Genomic DNA, 24,143 nt, shown 5'->3' with positions numbered 1-24,143 from the left:
CCCCAGTCAGGGCAGCATTCCACCTTCCTTTGTTCCTCTCCATGGGGGGTGTCTGGCCACTGGTTCAACAAGTTTGGCCTTACCTCTGCCTAGCGAGGTTTTCCCTGCTGGGTCTTGCTCCAGACAGCAGGGGTCACCACAGCCCAGCAAGTACCCCCACTACGTCACAGTTCTCCCCCCTCCGAGAGCGAACTGAGCAGGGTCACTCCGCTCGTGACCTAGGGAAGTTCGGGTCCTCTGCGTGGGAACCCGCCCCGGGGACATGGGTGCTCCCCTTGACTCAGGCCGGCCGTGGCAAGGCCCCACATGAGCTGGCTTCCCTCTGTCCACTCGCCGCCCCGCTCCAGGGCGACTGGCACAGGCCTGTCCTCGGGGGTCACACCCACCCTTCTGCTGGCCTTGATCTCTGGCCAGGGTCTCTCGGGCCGGGGCCATGAGCCCAGTGAGCCTTCTCTGGACAACCAGGGCGGCTTCCACCCCCGAAGCTCCATCCAGGGAGGTCTTCCCCTCCCATAGCTCTCTCAGCAAGCCCAGAGGGTCTATCTGGGGTAGAGACCCCCAAGCCGCTTTCCTCCTGTCTTGGGCCTTCCCGCCCCTCTGGCAGGAGTCACAGGACCGGCAGTACCGCTGCACGGCTGTAAAGATTCCCGGCCAATAGAAGTGCTGGAGCAGCCTCAGCCGGGTGCTCCGGATCCCCCGGTGGCCCCCAACGGGGACATCGTGGGCCAAATACAGCAGCTTGAGGCGATACTTTCGGGGGACGACCAGCTGCCGCTGGACCCCCCATGCCCTCGCCTTCCTGGGGGGGAGCCACTCACGGAACAGGAGCCCACGCTCCCGCAGGAATCTCTCCTGGCCACCTCTCCCCCGGGGCTGAGCTGCATGGAGGCCAGCCTGGTCCCTCAGCCTCTGCAAGGAGGGGTCTGCCTGCACCTCAGCCTGGAATTCAGCTGCTGAGGCAGGGATCGGGACCTGTTCCCCACCTCTGCCTAGGTCCGGAGTCCCAGCCTGGCTGGACCCCGTGTCCACTGGGATGGGACCCTAAGGACGCTGCCAGGAGTCCTTCCCTGGACCCACGTTGTCAGCCCCCCGCTGGCTCTGGCTCCGGGTAGTGACTAGAGCCCTCTGGGATTCATGGGGCCACTCCTCTAGGTCATTCCCCATCAGCACCTCGGTGGGCAAGTGCGGGTGCACCCCCACTTCCTTGAGGCCCTCCTTGGCCCCCCATTTCAGATGCACCCTGGCTGCAGGCACCTTAAACGGGGACCCGTCTATGCCCTTCAGGGTCAGCTGCGCATGGGGTAGTATCCGCTCCGGGGCCACTATGTCGGATCGGGCCAGAGTCACCTCCGCCCCCGTGTCCCAGAAGCCTGTCACCTTCCTACCATCCACCTCCAGGGGTATGAGGCACTCGCTCCGCAGGGGCCGTCCTGCCCCCACCCGGTACACGGAGAAATCCACCTCCTGAGAATCAGACCTCCCAGGGGAGGTGCACTGAGCATCCTTCCCCTCTCTCTGAGCTGAGGTTTGCCAGCCAGCCCCTGCCTCTGGGGCAGCCTGCCCTTCCTCCTGCCCCAGCCAGTTAACCCTGGAAAGTCCCCGGTCCTGGGACCTGGTGCACTGAGCCCTCTTGTGGCCTTTTTGCCCACAGCGATGGCAAGTTAGGCTTTGGGCTGTCTCTGTCCAGGCCCTGGCTGGTTCTCTGGGGCACAGACGACCTGTTCCTTGGTCTCGCCCCGTAGTTGACTCCCTCCGTCGCTCAGCCGAGATCCGGTCTCTGCGCGGTTCCCTCTCTCTCCGGGACTCCCGTTCACACCCGGACCAGCTCTCCGTGAACTCATCCGCCAGTCTCCCGGCCTCCTGGGGGTTCTCTGGTCTCCGGTCCTTGAGCCACAGCCTCAGTTTGGGTGGGCACGCTTCATAGAACTGCTCCATCATGACCAGCTTGAGCAGCTCCTTTGCGGTCTGGGCTCCGACTCCAGACACCCACTTGCGGCAGTATTGCGCCAGGCGGGCGGCCAGGCCCACATAGGTCTCCCGTGGCCCTTTCTGTACCCCCCGGAACTTCTTCCTGTACATCTCGGGGGTCAGCCCGAACTTGTGCAGCAGGGCCTCCTTGACTCGGTTGTAATCCCCTGGCTGTAGGTCCTCCAGCTGACTGAGCACTCCGGCCGCCTCCTGGTTCAGTGCGGGGATGAGCTCCTGCAGCCAGTCAGCTGGGGGGACCCGTTGCAGTCCACAGGCCCTCTCAAAGGAGCTGAGGAACCCATCTATGTCGCCCATGTCCTTCAGTTGGGCCACCACGAGCCTCTCCAAGCGTCTGGCAGTCCTGGGACCCTGGGGCCCATCCGCACTTGGCGCAGCCGGTGCCCCGCCGGTTCTCCGCTCTGCCATGGCCAGCTCATGCTGTCGCTGCCTCTCTCGATCTTGGCGCTCCTTCTCTCGATCTTGGCGCTCCCTCTCTCGGTCCTGGCGGTCCTTCTCTCGGTCCTCTACTTCCAATTCCCTGATCCGCAGCTGGATCTCCAGCCGCCGCAGCTCCGCTGGGCTGGCCCCTGCCCTAGATGGGCTACGGCTTGCAGGCCTCCCGGGAGACGCTGTCTCCTCTCTCCGTTGGGTTCCAGCGCTCCTCCCCCTCTCTGAGCCTGACACACTCTCAGGGGGGGTCTGGCTGCTTCCCCTGGGGACAAGATCCTGGCCCTGTGGCTGGTCATTATCTTCCAGCTGGGTAATCCGCTGGGCCTTGGTTGCTTTCTGCACAGGCAAGCTCCTCTCTCTGCACAGCCCCACCCGCTCTGCCTTCAAGAGTCGGGCGTAGGCCATCTGCCCGCTGGGCCCCTCGGTGCAGACTCCCCAGTCTAGTGCTGCAGCGCCCCACGATTCCCAGGAACCGCTTCGCTCTGTCTCCAGCACGCCTGGCTCCAGGGCTCTTGCTTCTACTGCGCCTTGTCGCTTGCCGCTGGAAGCTCCATCCACGGGGTGCAGTGCATCCCACTTCTGACACCAGTGTGACGGCGCGTTGGGGGTTCCCCGTCTCCTGCACCCCGAAATGGCACAAACAGACTTCACCAGCCGGTGGAATAGAGGAAGTTTATTGCCTCTCCAGGATACAGCACAGCACAGATGTAGTCTGGTCACAGAGCTGGGCTAGGATGCCTCAGGCCCCCTTGAGATGGGGGAGACTGGGCCCCTAAACTCCAGCCCCTTCTCCCAGGCTCTCCTCCATGCTCTTCCACAGTAACTAACTAAATTCCCTTGCAGCCCTGCCCCCCAGTCAGGGCAGCATCCACCTTCCTTTGTTCCTCTCCATGGGGGGTGTCTGGCCACTGGTTCAACAAGTTTGGCATTACCTCTGCCTAGCGAGGTTTTCCCTGCTGGGTCTTGCTCCAGACAGCAGGGGTCACCACAGCCCAGCAAGTACCCCCACTACGTCACAGCAGCCTCACTACCAGGCTGGGGGGTTTAGAAGCTGGACCCCCCCCCCGCATATCAAGGGGGGCTGAGGCATCCTAGGCCTGCCCTGTAAACTGGTAACATCTGTGCTGTATCCTGGAGAGGCAATAAACTCCCTCTATTCTACCGGCTGGTGGAATCTGTTCATGCCCTTTCGGGGGTGCAGGAGGTGGAGGACCCCAACGTGCCGTTACATGTGCCAAGAGTGGATGGGCCCCAGGGTCCCGGGACTGCCAGGCACTTGGAGAGGCTCGTGGTGGCCCAATTGAAGGACATGGGCGACATTGACGGGTTCCTCAGCTCCTTTGAGAGGGCCTGTGGACTGCAACGGGTCCCCCCAGCTGACTGGCTGCAGGAGCTCATCCCCGCACTGAACCAGGAGGCGGCCCGAGTGCTCAGTCAGCTGGAGGACCTACAGCCAGGGGATTACAACCGAGTCAAGGAGGCCCTGCTGCACAAGTTCGGGCTGACCCCCGAGATGTACAGGAAGAGGTTCCGGGGGGGTACAGAAAGGGCCACGGGAGACCTATGTGGACCTGGCCTCCCGCCTGGCGCAATACTGCCGCAAGTGGGTCTCGGGAGTCGGAGCCCAGGCCGCAGAGGAGCTGCTCAAGCTGTTCATGATGGAGCAGTTCTATGAAGCGTGCCCACCCAAACTGAGGCTGTGGCTCAAGGACAGAAGACCAGAGAACCCCCAGGAGGCCGGGAGGCTGGTGGATGAGTTCACGGAGAGCCAGTCCGGGTGTGAACGGGAGTCCCGGAGAGAGAGGGAACCGCGCAGAGACTGGATCTTGGCTGAGCGAAGGAGGGAGTCAACTATGAGGCGAGCCCAAGGGACAAGTCATCTGCGCCCCAGAGAGCCAGCCAGGGCCTAGACAGAGACAGCCCAAAGGGGCCCCCAGGCGGGTCTGTCGGTGCGCAGCGAGGAGGAGGTGAGAACAGTCACACGTGCAGGCTCACCAGTGTCCACAAGGGGTCAGAACATGCTGGGGCTGCTTTTCCTGCACCCTCCGCTTCCTCAGCGCAGGGGGAGGGGGGCTCAGGGCAGCGTGCTTGGAGTGGGGGGGCACTGGAGCAAGGGGGGGTGAAGGGTAGGGGGCTGGGAGTGGGAGGGCACTGGAGCAAGGGGGTGAGGGGTAGGTGGGTGGGAGTGGAGGGCACTGGAGCAAGGGGGGGGGGGGGTAGGGGGCTGGGAGTGGGAGGGCACTGGAGCAAGGGGGGTGAGGGGTAGGTGGGTGGGAGTGGAGGGCACTGGAGCAAGGGGGGTGAGGGGTAGGTGGGTGGGAGTGGGAGGGCACTGGAGCAAGGGGGGTGAGGGGTAGGTGGCTGGGAGTGGGGGGGCACTGGAGCAAGGGGGGTGAGGGGTAGGTGGCTGGGAGTGGGGGGGCACTGGAGCAAGGGGGGGTGAGGGGTAGGGGGCTGGGAGTTGGGGGGCTCTGGAGTAAGGAAGGGGGCTCAGGGCAGCAGGCTGGGAGTGGAGGGCACTGGAGCAAGGGTCAGGGGTGAGGGGCTGGGAGCTACTCCTCCCGCCCGGCTTCTGCAGCAACCAGAGGCTCCCAGCTGGGCGGCGGGGCCGTGATTGGTGCTGGGACCCTCTGGCTGGGTGCAGAAGTCGGGCGGGGGGAGTGGCTGGGATTCCCGGTCCCCCGCCCTACTCCTCCCCCCAGCTTTTGCACGTGACCACAGGGCTCCCAGCACCGATCGCGGCCCCCCCCAGTCACTCCCCCGCCCCTGCCAGACTTCAGAAGATACCCACGTGGCACGTGGCACGTGTCCGTATTGTCTGGGCTTTTCTGCCGGCCAGAGGGCGCAAACACCGGGCTCTGCGGTAGCAAACCGGAGCCTGGCACCCTGCCAGTAACACTCCAGCCGGGCTGTAGAAAGGAGGCTCCCGGAGGGCTGAGCAGAGCCAGGCTGTTTGCAGCTGGGGAGCTGGAGGCTCCCTGTGACAGGACCAGGCTGGGGGCTTGGCCTGCGCTCGCTCCCAGGCTGCAGTGGGACGGCGGAGGGAGGGCCCGGAGACACTCGGCATCAGGCCCGGCTCGGTGGAGGCTGCTTGGCTGGGATGCCCGGTGCCTGGGCGGCGGCAGAGTGGCAGGTGCGCGCCTGTCCCGTGGCAAGGACGCTGCGCTGGCTGGAAGCAAACGCCCGCCCCTGGGAAGGCAGGGCTGGCGCGGGAAGGCTGGGTCGTTGTGTCATGGCTGCGGCGCTGCACAGGAGACGCTCTGGCTGGTGAGCGAGGCGGAGCCGGCTCTGACTTGGCTGCCTGATCGGGTAGGCAGCAGCCACCGACCCTCGGCTTTGCCTTCCGGTGGCCATGGTACAGCGAGAAGGACTCAGGACAGGGACCCCTTAGTCCAGCCCTGCCCCGCCCTCTCCCGGGCAGCGCAAGCCCATAGGATGTTGGCCCTCGCGTTCCAGAGCCATTTGGAGTGTCCCAGCCTGGTGCGGAGCCCGGCACCGGGCTGCTAAGAGCGCCATGCTGCTCCACGCCGGCGCCAAGCGACCCTTTGCTGTTCTGCAGCCGCCCCCAGGTCTCTGCCATCGGCCAGGCAGAACCGGGCTCTGACGCTGCTGCCCCCGGCCAGTTTCACCCCCCACACGCTCGTTTGCTGGCTCCATACGTCATCGGTGCAAACGAACCAGCCGTTAGCTTTGGCATGGCCGTGCTCAGGCCTCGCTCGGGCGGTAGCCCTCCACCCTCTTGGCTGGGGCACCAGCCTGGTTCTCCCCAGCCTGCTGGGGACGGTCCCTTGGCTGGGGTGCTGGCCTGGTTCTCCCCAGCCCCCTGGGGACAGTTCCTGGGCTGGGACACTGGCCTGGCTCTCCCCTACCCGCTGGGAACAGTTCTTAGGCTGGGGCGCCAGCCTGGTTCTGCCTGGCCCACTGGAGACAGTCCCTTGGCCGGGGCGCCGGCCTGGCTCTCCCCTGCCCGACGGAGACAGTCCCTGGGCCGGGGCACCGACCTGGCTCTCCCCTGCCCGACGGAGACAGTCCCTGGGCCGGGGCACCGACCTGGCTCTCCCCACCCCGCTGGGGACGGTCCAGGCAGGTGCCCCGGCTGATGGTTCTCTCCCGGACAGCGTGCACATTCACAGCCACGCTCTGGCCTTATGGCTCGGCGGGTGCTGCTGCTACCTGGTGCTGAAGCCTTCGTGGACTAAGGCTCTTGGGTCCCATCTGGCATTGCCTGCCCCGCCCTGGCCTGAGCTGCTGTTCCCGGCCCTTCCGCGACTCAGCCCAGCCCAGAGCGGGGGGCCGAGACACTGGGATGAAGTTACCTGCTGAATAATAGAGGAGCAGGGGAACAGGACACCGGGCTGCAGAGCTGAGCCGGCATCTGAGCTCCCCGCAGCTGCTGAGCAGAACCTCCTCTGCCCAGCGCCGGGCCAGCCCACAGCTCCTGCCAGGGCAGAGGTGGGCTCTGGGCTTCGGGGGGCCAGGGCAGCAGGGGGAGGAGGGCAGGGAGGCAGCACAGCGTAGCTGAGCAGAGCCAGGACAGCCGCTGGCAATCTTGGCGCAAGCCAGGCCGAGACCCGTCCTGTCCTGACCCTGGTGGCTACGGCCCCGGGGCCCGCAAAGCCCGTCTCCATGTCGAGAGGAGGGGAGACGGTTTATATCCCGGATGACTCTGACTTCAGCTCCTTCAGGGCCCAGTGTGAGAGCCAGGAGGGCTGGTGCAGCCAGTACAGCAAGGGCGGGGTGACCGTGTGGAGCCAGGTGCCGGGCGAGAGCCGGACCGTGCAGAAAATGAAGGTAAGAGCCCGGCGCGGGGGCCTCCTCGCTCAGAGAGGAGAGCCTGGGTGGGGGTATCCCTTTGAGAGCAGTGCGCTTGCCTGGTCTCGCCGCGGCCACTTGCGGGTGCACGCTGGTGTCAGCGGTGGGCTCCCGTAACTCGGCCAGCAGCTGTCACTGGGGCCTGTGATGATGACATGGCCGTGACGGTGCCTTCTGGCCTGAGTCCTCTGATTGCCGAGCCGCCGGTTTCTGCACCTGCCCGTTGGCCTCGGCTTTGGCTCCTGGGGCCAGCGCTGCACCCAGCCGTGCGGATACGCTCCCCCAGCCTCGTGTTAGCGCTCCTCTGTCCTAACCGGCAGGGCCTCCCCAGGACTGCGCTGGCCGGTCCCCGGTGGCGTCACTTGGGCAGCGCAGACGTCCCATGACCCGCCAGGAGCCCCCGTCGCCCTGCTCCGTCCCTTCCAGTGGCTCCCCGAGGGTCCCTGCCTGCAGGGCCTTGGGCTGGTCTCATCCCATCCCTGCAGCTCCAGTTTACGGGGCTGCCCAGATCTCCGGCGCATTGTCAGCCACAGCGTCATGGCCCACGCCCCCCTTGGGCCACAGCCACGGTGAAACTTCAATCTGAGTGTGCTAAGACTGAGGAGCCCCACTAGACTCCGGCCTGGACGCTCCCCCCTCTGCAGGCCCCATTGTAGGTCTCCCCTTTCACCAGATCTCTAGCCCCCTCTCCTATCCGCCCTAGCTCTTCCAGCGTAACTACACTGTCCTGGGCGGAGCTGCACCACAGGCCCTGCTGAAGGCCAGGTGGACTAGGTCTAAAACCCATCCTCTTTGGCAAGGAGCGCCGGTGGATGTGGCGTGAGATCGGGCCTGGTTTGGCCCTTAGTGCCCCTCTTTCAAAACGTGCCCCAAGGCCTTGCATGCGGGTGAGGTCAAACTACCAGGCCTGTAGCTTCCCGGATGGCGCTTCCCCCCTTTCTTAGAAGCAGGGAGTAGTCAGCAGCCCTCCCGTCGGGAGGTGCCACCCTGGCATTGCCACTGAGCGTGGCTGCGACTGCCCAGCGATGCCCAGCCTGGGGCCCGTTGCGGGATGGCCATCGATGAATGGGCGTGGCTGGTTTCCTTTTTCCCACGCTGCAGCAGGTTCTCTGTGGCCCGTTCCGTGGCACACCCTGCTTTCCCTCGGGGAGGGCGGCTTGAGAGTAGGGTTCCTGCCACTGAACATGGTCTGCGGGAACGGCCAGGCTGCAGGTGGCTGCTTTTGTGGCGCGTGCAGGATGGTAACGGCCCTGAAGGTACGAGCAGTGATCTGTGGTGCCACAGGGCTCCCTTGCTGAGGCTGGTTGTGGGGTCCTGGGAACGGATGTGGTGCAGGCGCATGTTGGGGAGCTGGCAGGTTTGGTGGTGGCTGGCGTGGGGGAGGAGACCGTGAGGCATGGAGGGCACCCATGCAGAGGACGCAGATGCTGCTGGTGTCTCAGGTACATCGTTGGCCACGTGGTTGGTTTCTCCCATGAGGAATTGGATGCCTTGGGGGTTCACCCAGCCCCCAGTGCTGTTCCCAGTCTGGACAGGGGTTGTGGGATGTCAAACGGTTCTGGGCGCAGATGCAAAGGGGCTGCCACTGGAGCCCTGCGGAACAGGACAGCCTGGGGTGCTAGCTCCACCGAGCCCGCAGGGGCACTCGGCCGCCCCGTCGCCCCCGGAAGCTGCGGGGACCAGCTGAAAGCAGAACGTCCTTGCTCCTAGAACTCTGGCTGAGCAGCCTGAGGCCCGGGCAAGGGAACCACCGGACCTGCAGGGCATGGCCTGGGAGCCGGTTCTCAAAGGGCCTGGGCAAAACGGGGCTGGCTGCTCAGTGCTACAGCGCAGCTTGGGTGGCCCAGTGCACCATGGGCGCCTCTCTGGCCCCTGCTGCAGGCAGGCCAGCCAGAGGGGGGGCCCAGCAGAGCCCAGGGTGGCGGTGCTGGGGCCGTCAGGAGGCTGCGAGGCCCAGCGCCGGCGCGGGAGGAGAGGCGGGGCGGTGCAGGGTCAGTCAGCAGGCTGCGAGGCCCAGCGCCGGCGCGGGAGGAGAGGCGGGGCGGTGCAGGGGCAGTCGGCAGGCTGCGAGGCCCAGCGCCGGCGCGGGAGGAGAGGCGGGGCGGTGCAGGGGCAGTCGGCAGGCTGCGAGGCCCAGCGCCGGCGCGGGAGGAGAGGCGGGGCGGTGCAGGGGCAGTCGGCAGGCTGCGAGACCCAGCGCCGGCGCGGGAGGAGAGGCGGGGCGGTGCAGGGGCAGTCGGCAGGCTGCGAGGCCCAGCGCCGGCGCGGGAGGAGAGGCGGGGCGGTGCAGGGGCAGTCGGCAGGCTGCGAGGCCCAGCGCCGGCGCGGGAGGAGAGGCGGGGCGGTGCAGGGGCAGTCGGCAGGCTGCGAGGCCCAGCGCCGGCGCGGGAGGAGAGGCGGGGCGGTTCAGGGGCAGTCGGCAGGCGGCGAGGCCCAGCGCCGGCGCGGGAGGAGAGGCGGGGCGGTGCAGGGGCAGTCGGCAGGCGGCGAGGCCCAGCGCCGGCGCGGGAGGAGAGGCGGGGCGGTTCAGGGGCAGTCGGCAGGCGGCGAGGCCCAGCGCCGGCGCGGGAGGAGAGGCGGGGCGGTGCAGGGGCAGTCGGCAGGCGGCGAGGCCCAGCGCCGGCGCGGGAGGAGAGGCGGGGCGGTGCAGGGGCAGTCGGCAGGCTGCGAGGCCCAGCGCCGGCGCGGGAGGAGAGGCGGGGCGGTTCAGGGGCAGTCGGCAGGCGGCGAGGCCCAGCGCCGGCGCGGGAGGAGAGGCGGGGCGGTGCAGGGGCAGTCGGCAGGCGGCGAGGCCCAGCGCCGGCGCGGGAGGAGAGGCGGGGCGGTGCAGGGGCAGTCGGCAGGCGGCGAGGCCCAGCGCCGGCGCGGGAGGAGAGGCGGGGCGGTGCAGGGGCAGTCGGCAGGGTGCGAGGGCCAGCGCCGGCGCGGGAGGAGAGGCGGGGCGGTGCAGGGGCAGTCGGCAGGGTGCGAGGCCCAGCGCCGGCGCGGGAGGAGAGGCGGGGCGGTGCAGGGGCAGTCGGCAGGCGGCGAGGCCCAGCGCCGGCGCGGGAGGAGAGGCGGGGCGGTGCAGGGGCAGTCGGCAGGGTGCGAGGCCCAGCGCCGGCGCGGGAGGAGAGGCGGGGCGGTGCAGGGGCAGTCGGCAGGCTGCGAGGCCCAGCGCCGGCGCGGGAGGAGAGGCGGGGCGGTGCAGGGGCAGTCAGGCTGCGAGGCCCAGCGCCGGCGCGGGAGGAGAGGCGGGGCGGTGCAGGGGCAGTCAGGCTGCGAGGCCCAGCGCCGGCGCGGGAGGAGAGGCGGGGCGGTGCAGGGGCAGTCGGCAGGGTGCGAGGCCCAGCGCCGGCGCGGGAGGAGAGGCGGGGCGGTGCAGGGGCAGTCAGGCTGCGAGGCCCAGCGCCGGCGCGGGAGGAGAGGCGGGGCGGTGCAGGGGCAGTCGGCAGGCTGCGAGGCCCAGCGCCGGCGCGGGAGGAGAGGCGGGGCGGTGCAGGGGCAGTCAGGCTGCGAGGCCCAGCGCTGGCGCGGGAGGAGAGGCGGGGCGGTGCAGGGGCAGTCAGGCTGCGAGGCCCAGCGCCGGCGCGGGAGGAGAGGCGGGGCGGTGCAGGGGCAGTCGGCAGGGTGCGAGGCCCAGCGCCGGCGCGGGAGGAGAGGCGGGGCGGTGCAGGGGCAGTCAGGCTGCGAGGCCCAGCGCCGGCGCGGGAGGAGAGGCGGGGCGGTGCAGGGGCAGTCAGGCTGCGAGGCCCAGCGCCGGCGCGGGAGGAGAGGCGGGGCGGTGCAGGGGCAGTCGGCAGGCTGCGAGGCCCAGCGCCGGCGCGGGAGGAGAGGCGGGGCGGTGCGGGGGCAGTCGGCAGGGTGCGAGGCCCAGCGCCGGCGCGGGAGGAGAGGCGGGGCGGTGCAGGGGCAGTCGGCAGGCTGCGAGGCCCAGCGCCGGCGCGGGAGGAGAGGCGGGGCGGTGCAGGGGCAGTCAGGCTGCGAGGCCCAGCGCCGGCGCGGGAGGAGAGGCGAGGGTCCTGTGTCACCAGCGCAGGCCCGGGGTATCTGCTCTGCAATGCGAGGGGCCCACGGGGCTCGGACGAGCCGCAGGGACAATGGCGGCTGCACAAAGGGCCGGCTCCAGTTACCTGACAGGTGCTCGGCACCTCATCAAACCGCAGCCACCAATGGGGCAGAGCGCGCCGGCGCCGGGCCGGGGCTCATCAATAATGCACCCGCTCTCGGGTTCCCGGCTGCTCTCCCAGGCCCAGCTTAGCACCGCCGGAGCTGGGGCTGTGACGGCGCGTTGGGGTTTTCCCGTCTCCTGCGCCCCCGTAGTGGCACGAACAGACTCCCCCAGCCAGTAGAACAGGGGAGTTTATTGCTTCTCCAGGATACAGCACAGCACAGATGGAATCTGGTTCCAGGGCAGGCCTAGGATGCCTCAGCCCCCCTTGAGATGGGGGAGACTGGGCCCCTAAATCCCAGCCCGTTGCCTAGGCTGCTTCCTCCATGATACCAGCCAGAAACCTAACTAACTCCCTTCCAGCCCTGCCCCCCAGCCAGGGGCGGCATCCACCTTCCTTTGTTTCTCTCCCTGGGGGGTAGCTGGTCAGACAGGTTGAGAGACCCTGGCTTAGTGACTCACCCCCTGCCCTGCTGGGCCGTGCTACAGACAGCAGCCATTGGGGGTCACCCCCAGCCCCAGCATAGCATCCAGCAAGGTACCCCCACTACGTCACGGGGAGAGCCCGAGGCTGCTGCCCGTGGCCGTGACTTGTGCGGCGTAATGAATGGGGAGGGCCGAGGTGCAGGTTTTGGGAGGGGTGGGGGAGGGGTCTGCCTGCCGTGTTCACAGCCCTGGCACCCAAGTGTCAGCATGTTCCTGCCCCCGGGGGGCCAGGGGCCTGAGCCAGCCTGCAGAGCAGAGCAGGAAGCCAGCGGACTGAGGCTGCTGAGTGCACTGTCTAGGCCCACAGGAAGGGGAAGGGTCACTGGGGGAGGCCAGGCTGACAGACAGGGCGGGCAGGCCTGCAAGGGGCTGGGGGAAGGGGTCCCATCCTGCTCTGGGAGAGCTGGAGGTGCCTGGCTGGGCAGAGTGGGGCAGAGCTAAGGGGAGAGCAGGGCTGGGCCAGCCAGAGACACCGTGCAGAGGGCAGAGCAGTCCGGGAGCCCTCTGCAGCCCCAGGGGGCTGGAGGCCGCACGGCAGAGGGGAGCCCCTGGCGCGAGGTGCAGTGAGCAGCTGAGGAGCATGCGGGGGCTCTGGCCAGAGGCCCAGCACTGCCTGAGGCCTTGTGGCCAGACCTGGAGTCGACTGGAACCCACCTAGGGGGCTGGCGCTGGGGAGGAGGAGCCAGAGCCTGAGGGGGTGTGGCCACTGCCAGAGCCAGAGTTCGCTCCAACGGCATCCGCAGGGCCCAGGACAGCCTGGGGGCCCCGGTGTCCCCACAAGCCACACGCTGCCTGCTCTGCTTCACTGCCGTCTCCCAGCTGAGGCGCTGGGAGCCCACAGCCGGAACCCCTTGTGACGGCGCGTCGGGGTCCCCCACCTCCTGCGCCCCGTAATGGCACAAACAGACTCCCCCAGCCAGTAGAACAGGGGAGTTTATTGCTTCTCCAGGATACAGCACAGATGGAATCTGGTTCCAGGGCAGGCCTAGGATGCCTCAGCCCCTCTTGAGATGGGGGAGCCTGGGCCCCTAAATCCCAGCCCCTTCCCTAGGCTGTCTCCTCCATGCTCCCAGACAGAAACTAAAAACCGTCCCTTCCAGCCCTGCCCCCAGCCATGGGCGGCATCCCCCTTACTTTGTTCTTCTCCCGGTGGGGTAGCTGGTCGGATATGTCACCTCCATGTCCCATCAGCTACTCGGCTGGGCCGTGGTACTGACAGCAGCCAGTGGGGGTCACCCACAGCCCCAGCCCAGCAGCAGCAAGGTACCCCCACTACCTCACACCCCTCCCCCAGCCCCTCTTTCAGCACCCAAGAGCCTGCACCCCCAGCCAGAGCTCTCCTGCATCCCAACCTTCTGCCCAGCCTGCTGAAAGGGAGTAGGAACGGAGCAGGCGGGGGCGGAGCCTCGGGGAACGGAGCAGGCGGGGGCGGAGCCTCGGGGAACGGAGCAGGTGGGGGCGGAGCCTCAGGGAACGGAGCGGGTGGGGGCGGAGCCTCGGGGAAAGGAGCAGGCGGGGCAGAGCCTCAGGGAATGGAGCGGGTAGAGGCGGAGCCTCGGGGAATGGAGCAGGCTGGGGCAGAGCCTCAGGGAATGGAGCGGGTGGGGGCGGAGCCTCAGGGAAAGGAGCAGGCGGGGCAGAGCCTCAGGGAATGGAGCGGGTGGGGGCGGAGCCTCGGGGAAAGGAGCAGGCGGGGCAGAGCCTCAGGGAATGGAGCGGGTGGGGGCAGAGCCTCGGGGAATGGAGCAGGCGGGGCAGAGCCTCAGGGAACGGAGCGGGTGGGGGCGGAGCCTCGGGGAACGGAGCGGGTGGGGCAGAGCCTTGGGGAACGGAGCAGGCGGGGCCACAGAAGGGGCAGGGCGGGGCAGGGGGCTTTTGTGGGTGAGAATATTGGCAGTCCTACGCCCATGCCCCGGCGTGCCCAGCCCGAGCGTGGGGCCTGCGCGGCCATGCTGGGTGCCCGTCAGCGCCCTCTGTGACGGCGCGTTGGGGGTTCCCCGTCTCCTGCACCCCGAAATGGCACAAACAGACTGTACCAGCCAGTGGAATTGAGGGTGGTTTATTGCTCCTCCAGCACAGCGCAGCACAGATGTAATCTGGTCACAGGAACTGGGCTAGGATGCCTCAGGCCCCCTTGAGATGGGGGAGACTGGGCCCCTAAACTCCAGCCCCTTCTCCTAGGCTCTCCTCCATGCCCTCCGACAGCCAGCAACCAACTCCCTCACTTCCAGCCCTGCCCCCCAGCCACGGCAGCATCCATCTTCCTTTGTTCCTCTCCATGGGGGGTGTCTGGCCACTGGTTTGCATAGTGACTCATCCTGTTTTGCTGGGTCGTGGTACCCACGGCAGCCAGTGGGGGTTCCCCCAGAGCCAGCAGCATAGAAACCAGCCAGGTACCCCCACTACGTCACACCCTCCCTCGTGCTCCCCTGCAGCTGCGCATTGCCTGCAAGGACGTGCCGGCCGCCACGCTCTACGACGTGCTGCACGACACCCACTACCGCAAGAAGTGGGACTCCAACGTCATTGAGACCTATGACATCGGGCGCCTGACGGCCAACGCCGACGTGGGATACTACGCCTGTGAGCGGGGCCGGCCAGGGTGCCCCACGCCCCACTCCCCACGCCTGCGCGCACGAGGCCCTGGCTGCGGGAGTGACCGCGGGGGGGCAGCCCGGGGCGCTGGGGGGTAACAGCCTCTCTCCCTTGCAGGGAAGTGCCCGAGCCCCCTGAAGAACAGGGACTTTGTCACCCTGCGCTCCTGGCTGCCCCTCGGCAGCGACTACATGATCATCAACTACAGCGTCAAGCACCCGGTGAGCCCCCCGCCCGCCCCGGGGGCAGCCCTCAGCCAGGACCCCCCGCCTCGCCACCCCGAGGAGACGGCCCTCTGCCCCCCCCGCTCCCACCGCCCCGAGGAGACGGCCCTCTGCCCCCCCCGCTCCCGCCGCCCCGAGGAGACAGCCCTCTGCCTCCCCCGCCCCGCCCCGCCACCCCGAGGAGACGGCCCTCTGCCCCCCCCGCCCCCACCGCCCCGAGGAGACGGCCCTCTGCCCCCCCCGCCCCCACCGCCCCGAGGAGACAGCCCTCTGCCTCCCCCGCCCCGCCCCGCCACCCCGAGGAGACGGCCCTCTGCCCCCCCCGCTCCCACCGCCCCGAGGAGACGGCCCTCTGCCCCCCCCGCTCCCACCGCCCCGAGGAGACGGCCCACCGCCCCGAGAAGACGGCCCTCTGACCCCCCCGCTCCCACCGCCCCGAGGAGACGGCCCTCTGCTCCCCCCGCCCCCACCGCCCCGAGGAGACGGCCCTCTGCCCCCCCCGCTCCCACCGCCCCGAGGAGATGGCCCTCTGCCTCCCCCGCCCCGCCCCGCCACCCCGAGGAGACGGCCCTCTGCCCCCCCCGCTCCCACCGCCCCGAGGAGACGGCCCTCTGCTCCCCCCCGCTCCCACTGCCCCGAGAAGACGGCCCTCTGACCCCCCCGCTCCCACCGCCCCGAGAAGACGGCCCTCTGACCCCCCCGCTCCCACCGCCCCGAGGAGACGGCCCTCTGCTCCCCCCGCCCCCACCGCCCCGAGGAGACGGCCCTCTGCCCCCCCCCGCTCCCACCGCCCCGAGGAGACGGCCCTCTGACCCCCCCGCTCCCACCGCCCCGAGAAGACGGCCCTCTGCTCCCCCCGCTCCCACCGCCCCGAGAAGACGGCCCTCTGACCCCCCCGCTCCCACCGCCCCGAGAAGACGGCCCTCTGCTCCCCCCCCGCCCCCACCGCCCCGAGAAGACGGCCCTCTGCTCCCCCCGCCCCCGAGAAGACGGCCCTCTGACCCCCCCGCTCCCACCGCCCCGAGAAGACGGCCCTCTGCTCCCCCCGCTCCCACCGCCCCGAGAAGACGGCCCTCTGCTCCCCCCGCCCCCACCGCCCCGAGAAGACGGCCCTCTGCTCCCCCCGCTCCCACCGCCCCGAGGAGACGGCCCTCTGACCCCCCCGCTCCCACCGCCCCGAGAAGACGGCCCTCTGCTCCCCCCGCTCCCACCGCCCCGAGAAGACGGCCCTCTGACCCCCCCGCTCCCACCGCCCCGAGAAGACGGCCCTCTGACCCCCCCGCTCCCACCGCCCCGAGAAGACGGCCCTCTGACCCCCCCGCTCCCACCGCCCCGAGGAGACGGCCCTCTGCTCCCCCCGCCCCCACCGCCCCGAGGAGACAGCCCTCTGCCTCCCCCGCCCCGCCACCCCGAGGAGACGGCCCTCTGCCCCCCCCGCTCCCACCGCCCCGAGGAGACGGCCCTCTGACCCCCCCGCTCCCACCGCCCCGAGGAGACGGCCCTCTGCCCCCCCACCAACCAGCCCCCCCGCTCCCACCGCCCCGAGGAGACAGCCCTCTGCCCCCCCACCGACCAGCCCCCCCCGCTCCCACCGCCCCGAGGAGACGGCCCTCTGCTCCCCCCGCTCCCACCGCCCCGAGGAGACGGCCCTCTGCCTCCCCCGCCCCGCCACCCCGAGAAAACGGCCCTCTGCCCCCCCCACTCCCGCCGCCCCGAGGAGACGGCCCTCTGCCCCCCCCACTCCCGCCGCCCCGAGGAGACGGCCCTCTGCCCCCCCCACTCCCACCGCTCCGAGGAGGCAGCCCTCTGCCGTCCCCCCCAGCTTGTCTCCCCAGCCTGGCATCGGTCACTGGCCTCTTGGGGCAGGCTCTGGGCAATGCGGGCAGGAGAGGCCCAGCCAGGCCTGGGCGCGGCGGGCACTGAGCTGTGCGGCGTCTCTCCACAGAAGTGCCCGCCCCGGAAGGACTTCGTGCGGGCCGTGTCCCTGCAGACGGGCTACCTGGTCAAGGCCAACGGCCCCAGCGGCTGCACCCTGTACTACCTCACCCAGGTGGACCCGCGAGGTGAGCGCCCGGCTCCGCACCCCACGCGCCAAGGGGAGCGGCTGCTGGGGGGCCTGCCCCCGGTTCCTTCCCCTCCCTTGGCAGGGCAGCTCGGGGGCATCAGGCCATGTGAGAGCCGGACAGACGGGGCTGCCCCCGCCCATCCCCCTTCTCCACCGGGCTCCCTTGGGGACAGTGCACGAGGGGGGCCGTGCGCTCGGCCCACCAGCTCCCCCCCGCCTTGGGGTCGCCAGGCCTCCAGGGGCCGGAGAGAGTGGCCAGCGCACTGGGCGACAGGCTAGGAGCCCGCAGAGCCGTGCTGTCGCGGGAGGGTTTACAGGGCACGGAGCCAAGAGCCCTGGGGGGCAGGAGGGGGCACGGGCACCAGGCGTCTGGAGGGCCCGAGCTCACGGAGGCTGCGCCGTGCGGGGCCACAGCCGCCTTTCCGGTACTCCCGCCGTTGGGCCGGCAGACACGGCGGAGAGGGACAGACGGACGGAGGAGCTCCAGAGTAACGGGAACGCGGCTTTGTTCCAGGCTCCTTACCGAAGTGGGTGGTGAACAAAGTGTCCCAGTTCGTGGCTCCAAAGGTGAGCGGGGTGCGCGGCGGCCACGTTGCCCTGGGCTGGCAGAAGTGTCTTGACATGGGGAACCGTGGAACCGCCGGCGGGTCCCATCCCGGGGAGCCCGCTCCAGAGCCTCTGCCGACTGCGCCGTGGCCAACCGCGTGGTCTGGGGCACCCTGAGCGGCTCAAGCCAGGGTGAATTGCTTAAGGGGGGGTCCGCCTCTGTGGGGCGCCACCCGGCCACCCCGAGCACGGCTCTTTGCTACGTGGGCCAGCCAGAAGTCACACGAGCAAATCCCCAGCGCTCCCTGTGCCCCCCTTACACAGGGGAGGGGTTATAACCCACCCCCCACCTCCCCTCAGGCACCCCAGCGCTCCCTGTGCCCCCCTTACACAGGGGAGGGGTTATAACCCACCCCCCACCTCCGCTCAGGCACCCCAGCGCTCCCTGTGCCCCCCTTACACAGGGGAGGGGTTATAACCCACCCCCCACCTCCCCTCAGGCACCCCAGCGCTCCCTGTGCGCCCCTTACACAGGGGAGGGGTTATAACCCATCCCCCACCTCCCCTCAGGCACCCCAGCGCTCCCTGTGCCCCCCTTACACAGGGGAGGGGTTATAACCCACCCCCCACCTCCCCTCAGGCACCCCAGCGCTCCCTGTGCCCCCCCTTACACAGGGGAGGGGTTATAACCCACCCCCCACCTCCCCTCAGGCACCCCAGCGCTCCCTGTGCCCCCCTTACACAGGGGAGGGGTTATAACCCATCCCCCACCTCCGCTCAGGCACCCCAGCGCTCCCTGTGCCCCCCTTACACAGGGGAGGGGTTATAACCCACCCCCCCACACACACACCCCAGCGCTCCCTGTGCCCCCCTTACACAGGGGAGGGGTTATAACCCACCCCCCCACACACACCCCAGCGCTCCCTGTGCCCCCCTTACACAGGGGAGGGGTTATAATCCACCCCCCCCACACACACCCCAGTGCTCCCTGTGCCCCCCTTACACAGGGGAGGGGTTATAACCCCCCCACACACACACACCCCAGCGCTCCCTGTGCCCCCCCTTACACAGGGGAGGGGTTATAACCCACCCCCCCACACACACACCCCAGCGCTCCCTGTGCCCCCTTTACACAGGGGAGGGGTTATAACCCACCCCCCACCCCCCCACACACACCCCAGCGCTCCCTGTGCCCCCCTTACACAGGGGAGGGGTTCTAACCCATCCCCCACCTCCCTTCAGGCACCCCAGTGCTCCCTGTGCCCCCCTTACACAGGGGAGGGGTTGTAAACCACCCCCCCACACACACCCCAGCGCTCCCTGTGCCCCCCTTACACAGGGGAGGGGTTATAACCCACCCCCCCACACACACACCCCAGCACTCCCTGTGCGCCCCTTACACAGGGGAGGGGTTATAACCCACCCCCCCACGCACACACCCCAGCGCTCCCTGTGCCCCCCCTTACACAGGGGAGGGGTTATAACCCACCCCCCCACACACACACCCCAGCGCTCCCTGTGCCCCCCTTACACAGGGGAGGGGTTATAACCCACCCCCCCACACACACACCCCAGCGCTCCCTGTACCCCCCTTACACAGGGGAGGGGTTCTAACCCATCTCTCTGACTCCAAACAGGCCCCCCCAGCCCCAGGTCAGTTTGTACCTTGGGTCCCCCGAGAGCTGGCTGGGCCCCGCGAGTGTCGAGAGGCTCCTCACGACCAGGCTGGGAGGGGGTGTCAGGGCGCGTCGCACACGTCAGGAAGGCTGGGGGGGTCCCTGGAGGGGACAGCAGGGATGTAGACCCGGGGAAGGCTGGGGGGGGGGCCCTGGGGGGGGGGGGCCCTGGAGGGGACAGCGGGGATGCGGACCCGGGGAAGGCTGGGGGGGGGGGCGCCCTGGAGGGGACAGCGGGGATGCGGACCCGGGGAAGGCTGGGGGGGGGGGCGCCCTGGAGGGGACAGCGGGGATGCGGACCCGGGGAAGGCTGGGGGGGGGGGGGTCCCTAGAGGGGACAGCGGGGATGCGGACCCGGGGAAGGCTGGGGGGGGGGGGGTCCCTAGAGGGGACAGCGGGGATGCGGACCCGGGGAAGGCTGGGGGGGGGGGGTCCCTCGAGGGGACAGCGGGGATGCGGACCCGGGGAAGGCTGGGGGGGGGGGGTCCCTCGAGGGGACAGCGGGGATGCGGACCCGGGGAAGGCTGGGGGGGGGGGGGTCCCTGGAGGGGACAGCGGGGATGCGGACCCGGGGAAGGCTGGGGGGGGGGGGGTCCCTGGAGGGGACAGCGGGGATGCGGACCCGGGGAAGGCTGGGGGGGGGGGGTCCCTGGAGGGGACAGCGGGGATGCGGACCCGGGGAAGGCTGGGGGGGGGGGTCCCCCTGGAGGGGACAGCGGGGATGCGGACCCGGGGAAGGCTGGGGGGGGGGGTCCCCCTGGAGGGGACAGCGGGGATGCGGACCCGGGGAAGGCTGGGGGGGGGGTCCCCCTGGAGGGGACAGCGGGGATGCGGACCCGGGGAAGGCTGGGGGGGGGGGTCCCCCTGGAGGGGACAGCGGGGATGCAGACCCGGGGAAGGCTGGGGGGGGGGGGTCCCTGGAGGGGACAGCGGGGATGCGGACCCGGGGAAGGCTGGGGGGGGGGGGTCCCTGGAGGGGACAGCGGGGATGCGGACCCGGGGAAGGCTGGGGGGGGGGGGTCCCTGGAGGGGACAGCGGGGATGCGGACCCGGGGAAGGCTGGGGGGAGGTCCCTGGAGGGGACAGCGGGGATGCGGACCCGGGGAAGGCTGGGGGGGGGGTCCCTGGAGGGGACAGCGGGGATGCGGACCCGGGGAAGGCTGGGGGGGGCCCTGGAGGGGACAGCGGGGATGCAGACCCGGGGAAGGCTGGGGGGGTCCCAGGGTGGCGCTCGGGCCAGCGCCATGGCCTGCGGCAGGCTCAGGGCCGCTGGCGAGGGTGGCCCCGCTCCGGGGGCTCGCTGACGGCGGGGCCGCTCTGCCCCCAGGCCATGCGGAAGATCTACAAGGCGGGTCTGAGGTACCCCGAGTGGAAGCGGACGCACGAGCCGCACGTGAAGCCCTGGGTGTTCCCGGAGCAGAGCTCGCTGCCCAGCCTGAGCCTGGCGGAGCTGTCGCTGCAGCACGCCGACTCACTGGAGAACATCGACGAGAGCAGCCTGGCCGAGGAGCGGGCGCCCCCCAGCGACGACGAGGCCTGAGGGCGCCGCTGCCCCCCGACCCGCCAGCAGGGCCCCGCCCCCCCGGGGGCACCACCAGCCTGGCACCCGGGGTGGGGGCAGCGTTACAAAGGGGGCTCCAGCGCCGTGGGTGTGGCCGTGTGCAACTGCCCCGCCCCCGCACGCCGTGCCCTCTGCTGGGGGGAGAGGGAACTGCCCCGCCCCCGCACGCCGTGCCCTCTGCTGGGGGGAGAGGGAACTGCCCCGCCCCCGCACGCCGTGCCCTCTGCTGGGGGGAGAGGGAACTGCCCCACCCCGCACGCCGTGCCCTCTGCTGGGGGGAGAGGGAACTGCCCCGCCCCCGCACGCCGTGCCCTCTGCTGGGGGGAGAGGGAACTGCCCCACCCCGCACGCCGTGCCCTCTGCTGGGGGGAGAGGGAACTGCCCCCCCCCGCACGCCGTGCCCTCTGCTGGGGGGAGAGGGAACTGCCCCGCCCCCCCCCCCCCCCCCCCCCCGCACACCGTGCTCTCTGCTGGGGGGAGAGGGAACTGCCCCACCCCCGCACGCCGTGCCCTCTGCTGGGGGGAGAGGGAACTGCCCCGCCCCCGCACGCCGTGCCCTCTGCTGGGGGGAGAGGGAACTGCCCCCCCCCCCGCACCCTCTGCTGGGGGGAGAGGGAACTGCCCGGCACATGTTGCCCTCTGCTGGGGTGGACAGGGACGACTTGGGCCTGTATTTCCCCTCTGTGCTCCCAACCCCCAATGCTCCCAGCCCTGGTCACCCACTCAGCTCCAGCGTCTGCTCGGCCCCCGGGAGCCCAGTGGGGCTACTCCAGCCCAGCCTGGCTCGGGCGCCTGGGAGCATGGGGCGGGGCTGCTCTTCCCGTTGAGCCCTGGAGCTCAGCCGACGTGTCTCTCCAAGCTGCCTCCTGTGTTTGCTGCTGTGATTTCTCCCAGACCAATAAAAGACGTGGCTGTGAGCTTCCTCCTGTGGCCTGCTGATGGGGGGGCGGGGGACAATTGCCCCAGGGGGGCTGAAGCCCCGGGCCCTTTAAATTGTCACGGTGCATCCAGCTGCACCACGGGCTGGGCGGTGCTGAGAGCTGCCTGCCCCGGCCCCGCCCCTTCTGGCCAAAGCTCCGCCCCTTGCAGGGTGGAGGCCCCCTCCCTTCCGGGGCGCAGCGTGATGCTCAGCTCCCCGGCCGAAGGGCGCTGCGGGCCGGGCCGGGGGCGCTGGAGCGGCGGGTTCCGGAGCAGGCGCCAGAGGCTTTGCTCGGCGCAGCCCTGAGGCGCAGCCAGGAGCCTGCTCAAGAACAAGCGGGTCACCTGGCAGCAGGGATCTCATCCGCACCCTGGGACGCGGGGCGGGAGAGGCAGCGAGTCCCGCCCGCCCTGCGGCAGGACCCAGCATCGTCCCTGGCAGCCTGTGTCCGGGCTGCTCCAGCATCGGCTCCTGCTGCCCTGCTCGGGCCCGGTGTCTGCTCCCCCCGCGGTGCAGCCCAGGGCCCTCGGCTCCTGCTGCCCTGCTCGGGCCCGGTGTCTGCTCCCCCCGCGGTGCAGCCCAGGGCCATGCGGCTGTTCTGCACCGGCTCGCACCGCTGGCTCCTCTGCAGCGGTTCAGCACCCTCGGGGCAGGGGCCCTGCTTGTCGGGACCGGCCCCTGGGGAAGGGACTCGGGCCAGGGGCTGCTCTTGCCCAGCGCAGGGGGGAGTCCTGGGCACCCCAGAGCGGCCCGAGCTCCCTGGGTGGTTCTGCCGCCCAACTCCAGCTTCCGGCCTGGGCTGGCAGGGGGCGGGGCCACAAGAGGGGTGGGGCCGCAAGAGGGGCGGGGCTGCAGGGCAGGGGCGGGGCCACAAGAGGGGTGGGGCCGCAGGGCAGGGGACAGGACCACAAGAGGGGCGGGGCTGCAGGGCAGAGGGCGGGGCCGCAAGAGGGGTGGGGGCAGGAGGCGGGACCACAAGAGGGGTGGGGCCGCAGGGAAGGGGGTGGGGCCGCAAGAGGGGCGGGGCCGCAGGGCAGAGGGCGGGGCCGCAAGAGGGGCGGGGCCGCAGGGCAGGGGACAGGACCACAAGAGGGGTGGGGCCACGGGGCAGGGGGTGGGGCCGCAAGAGGGGTGGGGCCACAAGAGGGGCGGGGCTGCAGGGCAGGGGCGGGGCTGCAGGGCAGGGGCGGGGCCACAAGAGGGCGGGGCTGCAGGGCAGGGGCGGGGCCACAAGAGGGCGGGGCTGCAGGGCAGGGGGCGGGGCCGCAAGAGGGGCGGGGCTCCCGCACACGGCAGGGAAAGGGTGCTGGCAGGGGGTGGGCACGCCCGCCCTGGCACTGGTGCTGCTCCCGGGGCGTGTGCCTTGCCGGGCTGTGTTTGGAGGGGCGGGTGCATTGCCCCAATGGCAAGCCTGGGGCGGGCATGGAAATTGACCCCGCCCTCCCCCCCCCCCCGTGGCCCCATTGGCCAGACTGGAGGCCCACAGACTGCCCCTGTGGGTTTTCTTCTGGGCCCCTTCCCTGGTGGCTTCCCCTGAACCTCTCTGGTCCATGGGCAGATGCCCTGGCCCCGAGTCCTCTCCCAAAACCCTTGGGGCATCTCTCCTGCTCCCTAGGGCAGGCGGGTATGTCCCGGGGGGGTGGGGGGGGCAGGATGGTATGTTCCAGGGATTCCGGGGGGGCAGGTAGGGCTGGCAGGTACGTCCCAGCGGTTCCAGGGGGCAGGGAGGGCAGGTGGGTACGTCCTTGGGGGGGCGGGGAGGGCAGGCGGGTACATCCCAGGGGTTCCGGGGGGCGGGAAGGTCAGGCAGGTATGTGCCAGGGGGCGGGGAGGGCCAGAGGGTAAGGCCCAGGGATTCCGGGAGGAAGGGAGGGCCGGATGGTACGTCCCAGGAGTGGGGAGGGCTGGAGGGTACGTCTCATGGGTTCCGGGGTGCAGTGAAGGCTGGCAGGTACGTCCCAGAGGTTCCAGGAGGCGGGGAGGGCAGGTGGGTACGTCCCAGGAGTTCCAGGGGGCAGGGAGGGCCGGCGGGTACGTGCCGGGGGGCAGGGAGGGCCGGCGGGTACGTGCCGGGGGGCGGGGAGGGCAGGCGGGTACGTGCCAGGGGGGCAGGGAGGGCAGGCGGGTACGTCCCAGGGGGCAGGGAGGGCAGGCGGGTACGTCCCAGGGGGCAGGGAGGGCAGGCGGGTACGTCCCGGGGGCGGGGAGGGCAGGCGGGTACGTGCCGGGGGGCGGGGAGGGCAGGCGGGTACGTCCCAGGGGGCAGGGAGGGCAGGCGGGTACGTCCCGGGGGGCGGGGAGGGCAGGCGGGTACGTCCCGGGGGGCGGGGAGGGCAGGCGGGTACGTCCCAGGGGGCGGGGAGGGCAGGCGGGTACGTCCCGGGGGGCGGGGAGGGCAGGCGGGTACGTGCCGGGGGGCGGGGAGGGCAGGCGGGTACGTGCCGGGGGGCGGGGAGGGCAGGCGGGTACGTCCCAGGGGGCAGGGAGGGCAGGCGGGTACGTCCCGGGGGGGGGGGAGGGCAGGCGGGTACGTGCCGGGGGGCGGGGAGGGCAGGCGGGTACGTGCCGGGGGGCGGGGAGGACAGGCGGGTACGTCCCAGGGGGCAGGGAGGGCAGGCGGGTACGTCCCGGGGGGCGGGGAGGGCCGGCGGGAACGTCCCGGGGGGCCCCGGTCTCCGGCAGGTTTCTCGG

The 24,143-nt window shown here is 70.6% G+C and overlaps 1 protein-coding gene across 4 annotated transcripts in view; it reads left to right on the top strand.

Moving 5' to 3' along the window:
- Positions 1 to 21,450, top strand: part of LOC142818686 (START domain-containing protein 10-like) — a 33,492-nt gene extending 12,042 nt beyond the window's left edge. The window contains exons 1-7 of one of the 4 annotated variants that reach the window (XM_075900007.2): positions 2,865 to 4,385; positions 7,104 to 7,209; positions 14,302 to 14,449; positions 14,579 to 14,682; positions 16,631 to 16,748; positions 17,265 to 17,317; positions 20,300 to 21,450. In XM_075900007.2, coding sequence (XP_075756122.2) covers positions 7,204 to 7,209; positions 14,302 to 14,449; positions 14,579 to 14,682; positions 16,631 to 16,748; positions 17,265 to 17,317; positions 20,300 to 20,512 — 642 coding nt within the window. In that variant the 5' untranslated portion in view covers positions 2,865 to 4,385; positions 7,104 to 7,203 and the 3' untranslated portion in view covers positions 20,513 to 21,450. Of the gene's footprint in view, positions 1 to 2,864; positions 4,386 to 4,861; positions 7,210 to 14,301; positions 14,450 to 14,578; positions 14,683 to 16,630; positions 16,749 to 17,264; positions 17,318 to 20,299 lie in introns of those variants that run through there. The other 3 variants (XM_089769616.1, XM_089769615.1, XM_075900006.2) reach the window with 3 other exon arrangements.
- Positions 21,451 to 24,143: the final 2,693 nt, after the last annotated feature.

This window comes from Pelodiscus sinensis, chromosome 16 (assembly GCF_052426305.1).
Source record: "Pelodiscus sinensis isolate ZL-2025 chromosome 16, ASM5242630v1, whole genome shotgun sequence".
NCBI classification, from domain to species: domain Eukaryota; kingdom Metazoa; phylum Chordata; order Testudines; family Trionychidae; genus Pelodiscus; species Pelodiscus sinensis.
This window is presented reverse-complemented; position numbering and strand designations above follow the sequence as displayed.